General features: G+C 42.3%; 1 protein-coding gene across 3 annotated transcripts in view; it reads left to right on the plus strand.

Annotated features, from left to right (window-relative positions):
- Positions 1-12,040, plus strand: part of kank1a (KN motif and ankyrin repeat domains 1a) — a 49,535-nt gene that overhangs the window by 21,464 nt on the left and 16,031 nt on the right. For 2 of the 3 annotated variants that reach the window (XM_031570612.2, XM_012828600.3), the window contains one exon: positions 6,957-7,091. In XM_031570612.2, coding sequence (XP_031426472.1) covers positions 7,055-7,091 — 37 coding nt within the window. In that variant the 5' untranslated portion in view covers positions 6,957-7,054. Of the gene's footprint in view, positions 1-5,032; positions 5,076-6,956; positions 7,092-12,040 lie in introns of those variants that run through there. The other variant, XM_031570613.1, reaches the window with a different exon arrangement.

Genomic DNA, 12,040 nt, shown 5'->3' on the forward strand with positions numbered 1-12,040 from the left:
CATTATGTGAGAATTTGTATTTTTTGCCACTGAGCTCCCCCTAAAGTTGCGGAGTATAGTTTACTTTTACACCACAAACCCCTTAACGGACAGTGGTACTCGAGTATTTGTTGACAAGCTGAAGGATATGGAACCGGCCAAGGCAACCAGAAGCCAAAGAAGCATGTTGACTGACAAGGTAGAGTAATATTACAAGATTTTACTCAACTATGACTCTACATAGTTTTATTTATTGTGACATTGGAGATGAACACTAACATAACCAAAACAAAAACAGAATGACACATTTTATTTTAAACTGTCTGCATTTTCAGCCTATACACATTGTTTTCTATGCGTTTGATTGGGGAGTATGTGTAATCAAATAAAATGTTGTTGGCGACATTGGACAGTGTAATTTATTACATGCTAGCTAAGTTAGGTTGTCAAGGTTGCAAACTTCCAAGGCTTATTTAGCAACCAAGAATGATCAAACTTTTTGGCGTGAGATGAATTTATTTGGATGCTAACCTGACACGGGACTGAGGTTGATTGACTTTGGGCATCTGGAAAAACTACAAATCTCTTTGAGACAGGGATGACAATGATAAGGTTACAGCCTACGTCACGTTCTTTCAAAAATAACATTGGCAGGGATGTTTATTAGGGAAAAACTAGCGAGTAGACAACTTTCCTAACACAGCCAAACACAGCCAAGCAAGTGCAACACAAGACAAGCAAGACATCTAATAAGTTATTACTGAGTAGTCTAACAGAAAGAAGGCCAACACGGCATCTGACTTGCACCCTTTTGTCTCTTTTAGCTCTCGGCAACAAATAAAAACAGTCAGAGACTGACTCTTGTTCGGTCTCTTGCTTGGTAACTCCCTCTCTTTCTCTTCCTCGCTTCCTCCCAAAACGTCTTCCTCTGTTTCTTTGTTGCCTCTGCCATGACATCCATACAGAGAATACTGTGCTAGCAGAAGGGTCTAGTTGTTGTTGTGTCTATTTTTTATTAGAGAAAAAGCTTTTCCTTGTCACAATTATGACTTTCAATGAACAATGCAATAATCGATGCAGCTTGCATTTCAACACAAAATGGATGTGTAAAAAAAAAAAAAAATTATTTTTTTATTTTTTTGATTAAAAAATCGATTATGAGCTTTTCTGAATCGAGACGGAATCGTTCTAGAGATAATCGAGAGAAATCGAAAAATCGATTTTTTTTCCCACCCCTATTATTTATATATAAGTGGTGTGTGTGTGTGTGTGTGTGTGTGTGTGTGTGTGTATATATATATAATTGAAGCATGTTTTTATAGGCAACTAGTACTGGTTTCATCTTCATAGTATATAGTACTGTGAAGGACTGATTAGAACACCTGTCGTCCCAACTACTGCCTAGGCTATGCACTACGCAGTTCTGTGGTCCAGGTCGGACAACCCCACGGAAATGTAAAAGAAACACAGCGCCTCACCGCCAAAGACATGAGTTATCATGTTAGCAAGCCTTTTATCACTGCCAACTGTGGTTGTAAGGATCCTGCATGCCTTTTTGGTAGTTAGATTGCTCATTTTCGACCAGATACTCTCAACTGCTGTCCACTCAGAGTTTAATGACAACTCTGCATTGCTTTTCCGCCACTCCTACCCAAGGGTTTTAATCCCCAGCATTGCACTTCTGCTCCCTTACATATCAACTGCTTTGAATGTTGATTTTGTATTCGGATTTGGCGTTTTAATCGTAACCCATTACACAATGGTAAGTTATAGTGTAATCTAATGTTGGCCGCGTTACTCGTGCTATGACTGGGCATATTTATTAGGGCTGCAACTAACGATTATTTTGGTAATCGATTAATCTATCGACTATTTTTTCGATTAATCGACTAATCTAATGATTATTTCCCATAGCAAATTAAAATAACGACTCAAAAAGTTGGAATTTGAACTTCAAATGTATTTGAGTAACAAATGTAATCATCATAATACATAAATCAAATAGTAATACAAATTAAAGTGCAAATATGCTTTTAAAAGTAAAGAGAAAGTGCAAATAAAGTTTTAGAAAGTAACTCAAATTAGCAATCAAGCCTCTGCAAGTGCAAAATAACGCAAGAATAACTGGGCTGCAAGTGACATTCAAATTCAACTTATGAAATATATTTTTTTCCCACACTCTTTTGTTTGAAGAATGCTAAGTGGAGGAGGTTAACTATTCAGAACAAACGAAAATACAGGCTACTCTAATAATTCACTGATTTACTACATTGCACTTAACATAACTGAAATAGCATTAGCAAGCATCCTCCATGAGACGTTCTGTTTTCCAACATGTAAGCTTAAACCTCACTATAAGTTATAGATATATCATATGTCTATGATAATTGCTGCTAGACACTCACTGTTCTTGTGCTCCCACAGCTCATTCTCTTTGAAATACTGGCATAGTGCTTCTTTAACTACTAATAATTGACCATCATTGAGAAAAATGACAACTTTTCTGTTAGCCATATCTCATATGCAGCAGCTACTAAAGCTAGCTTTGTTTATTGTTTCCATGGTAACATGAGCCGTCTCAGAATAATTCTCTTTTCAGTCGGCCATTTCTGATATGCAGCACATGAAGGTACAGAACAGAGGGCAAATAAAACGGTGCATGATTTGTATGCTAGGCTATTTGCAGATTCTGTTCCCAATGATGGTCAATTATTATTAAAGATGCACTATTTCGCACTTCCTATAGTGCATTGCAATGCCGAATGAAAATTACCGGTAGCTCTGCTAGCGTCTGCCAAAAAAAAAAAAAAAAAACATTTTTTTTTATATATATATTTTATGACGCGTCGACAATAAAAATCATCGTCGACAATTTTTCACAATCGACATCGTCGATTGCGTCGACTAAGCGTTGCAGCTCTAATATATATATTGGCTACACTGGTTGGTATCTCTGAATCTGTGGTCTCCATCTGGTATGTGAAGTCATGCTCGTATGCCATGGAACCTACCGACCGGGGGAAATCGCCTCACTTACCAGGGGCCTCCTAGAGTCACTGGTGTGTGATGTGTCATGTGTGCTTCACAGACGTGTGTGTGTGTGATGTGTGTGTGTGTGTGTGTGTGTGTGTGTGTGTGTGTGTGTGTGTGTGTGTGTGTGTGTGTGTGTGTGTGTGTGTCTGTGTGTCTGTGTGTGAGAGAGAGAGACACGTGTGTGTGTAAGTAAATGAAGGAGTGGGCAAGCGAGCAAATGTGTGTGTGTGCGTGTGCGTGTGAAGGTGAGAGCGAGGGAAAACTGTGAGAGCATGACTGTGTGTGAGAGCGAGTGACAGAGTGAGTGTGTGTGGTGTTGGGTGTTTTACGTCCATGCTATCTTCGTCTGTGACATGATGAAGAGCCTCGACCGATACTCCCCCAGCCTCCTCCCCTCACCGTCATAAAAAAAGGAAACGTATCTCTTCCTCTTCTAAGGTTTAACCTGAATGAACCTTCACACACACCACCAGGGCCAGGTCCTTTTCCCGCCCAAACTTCCTTCCTCCGTACAGCGCTAACAAAAACAGGTGGAGCCGCATGACCTGAATTCATGTCAGAACTCAACTTTGTGGTTCCTGGGCCAGAACAGGTTACTCTCAAATGTACGCCCCCATTGTTAAAAGTCAACCTGTGTGGCCATGTAAGCCTAATGTCACCTGTTCTCGTGTCTCTCAGACGGGGTGGGACTTCAGGTGTGACGCTCCACCTCCCCCACCTGTAGAGTGTGTGTAGGAGATGCAGGTAGGTGAACTTTTCACCAACTGTCTAACCACCTCCTCTCCGGTCCTCTCTGGACCTGGTCAGTGATCTCTCTGGTCACACTTAGCAGGGCATCGTTTCCTGTTATAGTACTCGGATCATTTGGCTGTCATCTGAGGAAGTTGGCTAATCTTAGCTGTAACCCATACCTCTCTGTTGAGGAGACCCATAGGTTATAGCGAGACCACGGTGGCGATTGCGGTCATTGCCACTGCCATGCGGTGCTGGTGTGCTGTCGTAAGGGATTAGCATGAAGGTTAAAGGTAGGCGGTGTGTATTCAGATAGTTATTTTTTTTCATCTTCCATTTGCAGATGCATTTTGGTGATAGAACTTTGCTGAAAATGGCAGCTAAATTCATCTTTTGTGTGGAAAGAGACAGGGTATCATCTAATCATGACTATTGCAGTGCATCTTTGAGTGACAACCTATGGATAAACACTCTTGTCTGTTAAGATCGGTTTACTGTTAAGTAGAGGATAACAAATCTCATTAAACGCAAACCTGTGTCATGATTGACTACTTGAAAATGCACATTCAGTTCACCACCATATTTAATGTTGAACTTAAGCAATACTGCACTCAATTATTTTCACTTTCAAGTAACATAATTCTGCTATGCACTTAATACTTTGTAAGCAATCCATACAAGGTCATGAATTTTGAGTTTGCAGCATGGTTTCGTCATGGCTACCAGCTATATATATACATTTTTAAAACTATATTTACTTCTGAGTTGTACCGTGACAGGCTTCATATTGCTAATTGTCCTGGCTAGTCCCTAATTAGTCAAGAATGATTGTCTGCACTTACTTGTGGATTGATTTGCTGAGCTTGGCTGGCTTCAGTTAAAGCCACAGCACTCTTAATGAGGGAAATACCTCCCTTCAAATAGCCTCAGTTACTGATAAGATACAATTTTGTTCTCCTCCCAGCAGGCATTGTGTCTTTTACCATTACAAACCAAGGGGTTCCTTAATAATACACTGTTCTGAGTTGCCTCCATGTTGTTAACTACTCATTTGTCAACTTACGCAACGGTTAGACACAGAGACTCTAGCTTTGTTTATTCTGTAAATTACCATCAACATCTGATGCACTACTGTTGTGTTCTGGCCCATTTCACAGCATCCCTCGGGTTAATCAGATAGACTGGCTAGCTATGCTAGCACTGGCTAAGTGTTCCTGCCCTTAGCACCTTTGTTAAAGTTGAAGCGGCTACAGTGTTGAGTTTCTCCACTCCCCCTCTGCAGGTGCCAGTTTACGGCCAGCCAATGGAGAGTGAAACCCTGGAGATCCGTGGTCAGTTCTCTCTCTAGTCTGTGGCATGTGACTTAGCCCAGGGCCGCCTGTTTAGACAGCCAGGCCCACTGTAGAGTGTGGTACTGTGTGCATCCCACTGGCTACATGTATATTAGTGCTGTCAATCGATTAGGTAAAATTAACTAATTAATCGCACCATTTGCTGTGATTTAATTGCTGTTTTCTGCTTAACTGAAGCTTGTAATAATGGATAGTAAAATGTAAAATCACAGAATTATTGTGATTTAACACTAAAAGACGATATATAAAATCAAATAGTATTGTTTAATAGCATCTTTTTAACTTGTATGTTATAAAGGCCATTTTGTAATCCAACCAGGTAAACCCAAAGGAAGCATTTTCTTGTCCTTTTTTTGTTTTAGTTTTTTAGGCTCAGCGTTGGTTTGACTCTTTAGAATTACAAATAAGCTTTGGGGCCAGATAAATACCTACAGATCATTTTTGTGCTAAGACCACGAGGCCTCCGGTATCCTTTCACTCTCTCTTGCTCCCCCCCCCCTCTCCCCCTATCTCTCTGCTTCTGCTTTCTAGAAGGAATTTATGGTCTGGAGCATGCTGAGAAACTGTAGCCCAGTCTGCTATGCAGATGTGTGCGTCTCGGCTTGACTTAAAAACAAACCTGCCCCCTCAGCAACCCACTGAATAGCAAACCTGACGGGGGTTCGAAGTCCAGATACTGGCTTTAGCCCATGAGGAGAGGCCTTCACACAAGGCCACATGACCTGAACACCCCCCCCCCCCAAATCTCTAGTGAAACAGCTCTCAGGCCGTTCACCCATTGGTGGGATTCCTCCCCTCTGCACTGCTCTTCATTTTCGCCCAGGCGATAAAACCAGAATGTCCTGACCCTGGTTGGCTGGCTGGCTGGCTGCATTTGATGGATTTCAACCAAGCCTATATTTGCACCTGGTCGTGCATCTGAGCTGGCCTGTTTGTTTACATGGACTTTCAGGTGCTAATTTAAACCATAGGTCAGACCTTCTACTGTGTCTCTCTCTCTGCACACTTAAAAGGAGGAGAGAACCTCCTGTGTACTAAGTGACGATGTTTGCATTGATTAGGCTATGCCAGACATGGAGCGTTTGTGTGTTTAAAAGCAACTCATCCCCTAAGGTGGACATTAAAGCAGCGAGTTCCCCTGATGGAAGAGATATTAATCACGCATTTGTGAGACCGTATTTTACTGTAGACATATATGTGATATGGTGCCTCTGACTAAACTTTTACTCATTTACAACATTTAATGATTTTGAGATCTCTATTCTGTTTGGCCATGTGGTGGCAAAGTTGTTTGGTGACTCAAAAGCAACAGGGACACATGGACATGTAAACATTCAAAGGTCAGCCTCACAGTGTTTTGTCAGCTTTGCACAAGTCAAAATGTTCAACCAGCCATGGAAGCCTCGAATCACAAGCTGGAGGGCAAACTCCCCAACTCACTGCTGTTTTTAATCATCACACAATCCAATTTTTATCCTGTAAAATTCTCACTTGGTCAAAGGCAAGACGGCAATCACATTAAGGTTGATGGAAGGAGAGTGGAAGGAAGTGGAAAAATCTGATGGAATGTCTTTGTGGGTTCCCTGAAGTTTGTGCTATGACACGCACACATACGCACACACACACACACACACACACACACACACACGTCTTTACTTCTGAGGACACTTTGGGTGTAGGCATACTCAGTGTTACAACAAAATAGACGCGTTAACCTCCCCTATGTCAACATCCATCAGATTATTTTCTAGCTGCTGTGCTGACATGAACATTGAAATACACAATCTTTGTTTATATGCTCACTGATCCTGACCCATTGTGTTGTATGTGTGTGTGTGTGTGTCTCTCTATCTCCCCCAGTGTACAGGTTGCATGGTAAACTGGACTTGATGCATGGCCTTTGCATGATCCCATTAAGTGCTGGTGTGGGGCTGACCGCGACCTGAGCTGCATTGACCATGGCTCAGACCTTACACATTAACGGCAACGTCTCAGGTAACTCTCCCCCTGCCTCCTCTGTCAATGCTATTGATCTTACAGTGCGAAACTGACGTGTGTTTTGACAGGTAAATGCAACTCGGGGCTGAGATTGTTGTGTTTATGCATTGAGTGCATGTTTGCATATGTTGTTTTGTTACAGTTTTATCTTCATCCCGTGTGTCTTCTGAATGATGAGAACACAGAGAACAGTCTTCAGAGTGAAGTTGTGGTGGTGGTTAAACACGCGTGGTCCACATCATGTATTCTTGAACTTCTAACGTAAATTAACTTATCTTTATTTGGACTACATGAGGACAGGTCTCACACCACATCACAGGTGAGGCTCATCTCTGTTGCTCTCTGGCATGGAAACAGAAGAGACTAAGATCCTTGAAGCCCATCTCTGCTTGAAGAAACAGCTCTCCATACTCAAAGCCATTGACCATTGATATGTCCACACTTGTTGGTCTTTAGTAGCTCTTCACCACTGTGCAAGGTCAAGGAAATACCAGAAAGACAGAAATTCTCAGTCTCCACTGTTGTACCCAAGTAAAGCTTGTTTCTGTGATTATCATCATTCCAAGTGCTCTGGGAAGAGACAGCATCACGCTCAAGTTCAAATGCAATGAATTAACACATGAAAGAAGTCTTAAGATGGCACCCTTATCTCTTAAGAGGAAAGCTCTGGGCCTCTGCCTTGTTTTTAAGTGAGGGCCTCAGATTCCTGCCCTGGCGAAGACGGACCCCAGACAGGGTCTTGGAGTCTGAGTCTGTCTGCATGGGATTTTCTCAGTATGATGTGAAATATGCCCTGTCAGCTTAGCCAGGCGATACACACACACACACACACACACACACACACACACACACACCTGCAGGCCTCTCACATTCCTCTCTTCACACTGCTGCGTCTAACAAAACATGAGAGAGAGACACACACACACATGGAGGGAGAGGCTTTTCTTTTCTCGTGTTGAAAATTCTAAGCACTGAACACACATCCATGTTTTAGAGAAGTTTATGTTTATCAAAGGATTGGATGGTATGTCTTTCTACAAGACTGCTGTGTACATACAAGGCTGTAGCACTGAATGGGCTATTCATTCTATGACAACGGCTAACACCTGTGAACAGTGCTTTCTCAAGGTTAAGATTATGGCTCCTAGAGCCTTTACTTGACCGGTGTGTCTCGACAAGCTTGAGGCAGGTTCTCATCTGCCAAAACACTGTTTGACCCCTCTCAGCGCATTTGACCCCTCTGTAGACCCTGTTCACGGCGCTAACCCTCCCCTTGGCTCCTCACCCATAATGTTTGTGCAACCCCAAATTAGGTCCCTTACAGACTTAACAGCTTTCTGTGTGGGACTTGGCGGGAAACTATAAGGCACTAGCTCCATTGCTAGCCGAGGCTAAGGACATGGCATTGGAGAACAAGGCTACCAAGCGGTGCCACGGACAAACCCGAGTCCCCCTTTCAGTCTGTGTGTGTCAAAGTGGCATGACTGAAGGCCCGGTGGCCAAGAGTCACACATCCCCCTTAATGCCAAACAGTCTGTAATGTTTGTGTCAGGGAGCTTATTCTAGCGCCGTGCCAAGGGCAGGGCAGCTCGCGTTCAGGGAGCTTTGAGCTTTATTTTCCCTTCGCTAATATTTGTCTGTTTTGTTATTCAGCTCAGACCCAAGGTTACAAGCTCCATTTTGGTCAGCCAGCATCAAAGATGGACTTATTTGCCCAGAGTTTTAAAGAAATTAAATAAAAAGTAGTAGTAATAGATGTTTTATAGTAGCTTGAAATGCAGCTTAATTGTAATGGCAGACTAATACACTGTCAACTGAGCCATTTTGATCCATAAGCCTTGATCCTCTGTCTTAAAACCTCGAAAACATAACAGTAATCTTTTAACAAATGTCAACACAAACAAAAGTTTTGTGTGCACACAACCAGTTAAGTCAGCATTAGTAGTCCAACCCATAGCCAGCGATATGTTATTGTTACTGGGAATACTCTTCTTTTTTTTTTAGTGTGGTTTGGACTGGTGAGGGTTGTGGTTCGGAGAGGTACGGAGTCCTGAATTCCTCTCCCATTAGGTCTACCCTCAGGATGTTTTTGCCACGTCTGGCGAGACTGGTGAGACTTGCCAACACTGACCGGGGAGGATGCTAATATATCAGCAAATTTTCTTTCTCTCTCCCCTTGCATTTGTTTTCCTCTTTTCTACTTTATTTTTCTAGGAGAGCGCTCCTTAAAGCAGAAGGCTGCTGTTGTTTGTTTGTGGATTAATGAGTGCTGCTTTGTGTCAATGCTCCCCTGACATGACGCTGGAGGAGGAAGAGTAATTAAACGTCGGTAGGCTGACGCGGTTTCTGCGCTGGGGCCGGGTCAGGAAATACCAGCTGAGTGTGAGAAAAGAACCTCTGTTGCCCCGGTGTGTGTGTGTGTGTGTGTTTCTAGGTTACGTGTATGTGTGTGTGTGTGTGTGTGTGTGTGTGTGTGTGTGTGTGTCTGTCGGTGTGTTAGCACTCCCTTTTCTAGCCCAGCCCAGAGTTGTTTTATATGCTTACCAACACAGGACGAGCCTATGCCTCATAATGCATCATTATATCTCCTGCTCCAGAGGACTGAGCTGGGCCAATATTGGGACCTGGACTGAGTGAACAGTGAATGCCCCACTGTTCCGATTTTCTGTTCATATATAAGATACAGAAAACGTCTCTCTCTCTCTCTCTCTCTCTCTCTCTCTCTCTCTCTCTCTCTCTCTCTCTCTCTCTCTCTCATACACCCATAGTAATTACATGGCACAGTGCTCTGTGGTAGTGTAATATTAAGACTCAGAGCCTTGGGTTTTTTATTAGGTATGGAATGTTTGTTCCAGTGCCCTTGGCTTCCAGGAAGGCTTCAGTGTGAAGCTGGTTTGATTGATGTGGGTTTTCTTGACAGGTTGTTGTTCAGAGAGCTTTGTCGTCTTAAACAGTGATCTTAGCTGATGCCTATTTTAGTTTATTTTCAGAAGATGATGAACGTATGGTCCAAATGAATGTATGGGCCAAAAGATTTAGCTTATTGGTATGGAATCTGCTTTTACATAATTGCATGAGACTGTACTGACAGACATCGCAATGCTTCATGTAGTTTTGTTTCATCGGCTGCCACACACACATTCCAACGTATTGCTTGATTCCTCACTAGTCATCACTCTAGAATGACCAGCTTGTTTGTGTATCCTCACTTTCCCTCTGAATGTCTTCATGCTGAACTTTTAAGTAGAGTTTTAACAACAATTTGAATTTAGCTTCGACCGGTTGCTTTTAAGAGTGCAATCTACAGCACCAGTTAGAAACATGTAGGTTCATGTTGTGACTCAAAATATGCAGCTGCTGCACCATGGACAGTGATGTAAACATTGAATACTGTAATGTAAAAACTCTCCTTACCTCCCTAGTTGGAGGATTGGGTTTAGTGTATGAAAGGAATAGTAACATGGCAATCATGACATTTATTTTGCATGCCATTTTCTATGCTGGGATAACGTCTTTTAAAAATAACATGGATTTCTGTAGCTATAATCTTAAACTTAACTTGCTTAATAACTGGTTTGGTGTAGAAAAAACATTTCAGGCTGAGTTTTAAATTTTTTTATTTTTATTTATAAAAATAAATATATATATATATATATATCCCATCCAGCATTCACAATGGAATTGATCCATGAGTTTTCGATTTGAAACGGAAGAGTTTGACAGTCACCCTCTTCACAAAGCCATTGTATCTGGAACAGACTCCAGCGGTTTGTTTTTCCACCCTCATCACAGCGTCTATATCAAGGCCAAACATGCCTGTCTGCGTTTTATTTTCATTGCAAACATTCAGCGAATTGACCCTGTCTAAGATGACTTACGGATTCCCTTGCTAGAAGGGCCAGCAGGAATTTTAGATTCCAGTGTAGGAACAGAAATGCGGTGGGTGGTGACCGTCCACAGAAGAAATGATAAAAAGTGTGTTTAGATGACAAACATGGGGTGTGTGTGTGTGGCTTGGGAGAAGTCTCAGGCGTCAGGCCTCAGCCTGACCCAAGGGACGGGGGGCAGAGTATTGTTAGACCCTTCCACAAGGGTACCAATCAGTGATATGCTGGTATGTTTTGTGGAGTGCCATAGCACAAACTGTACCAGTTGTTAGAAGAGTGAGATTGAATGGCAGATAGGGGGCTTTATAATGACATGTTGTTTGGAGAGGTTGAACTGCATCAGCTAGAAGAGGAAGATAAATGGGGCCTTGTTCACAGCTGTACTGACTGACTCAATTGGGAATATTTGTGTTTTGGAATTGGAATGCTGTAATCAGCCGTGTGTGTGTGTGTGTGTGTGTGTGTGTGTGTGTGTGTGTGTGTGTGTGTGTGTGTGTGTGTGTGTGTGTGTGTGTGTGTGTGTGTGTGTGCGCGCGCACCACTGTGGGACTCTATGGTCTGTATGCCCATATGTTAGCTGTGGCCTGTGAGTTGAAAACCCAAGCTGAAAGGAATGCTGGGAGCCGGTTTTCTATTTTGAGTTGTTTACGTGACACTAACATTACATTTCATTTGAATGGTTCAGCCTTGACACGTTTCAGCTGACAAAAAACCTGTGAAAACAAAGCACAGTCCAGCTGAGGACATTTGTGAAACACAGATCAGAACAAGATCTGTACTGCTATTTTAAACATGGTTTCCTGAAGAATGTGATACATGATTGTAAATGGTATACTTGGATTCTGACATATGGTTTAAATATGGGCATTACTTTATATTGTTCCCATTTTGTGTGTATGTGTGAAGTTATTCATATACTTTTCAATCTCATTTGAGGGCCTATAGATTTTTACCTCTCAACTGCACTTTGTTCACAAACATATGATGATATTGGCACGTCACTGTCTCCAGTGTCAGCCCTTTTTGTCTGCTGCCTCACTGGCTGAGTTTATGAGCTTG

Source organism: Clupea harengus, chromosome 7, assembly GCF_900700415.2.
Source record: "Clupea harengus chromosome 7, Ch_v2.0.2, whole genome shotgun sequence".
Taxonomy (NCBI): Eukaryota; Metazoa; Chordata; class Actinopteri; order Clupeiformes; family Clupeidae; genus Clupea; species Clupea harengus.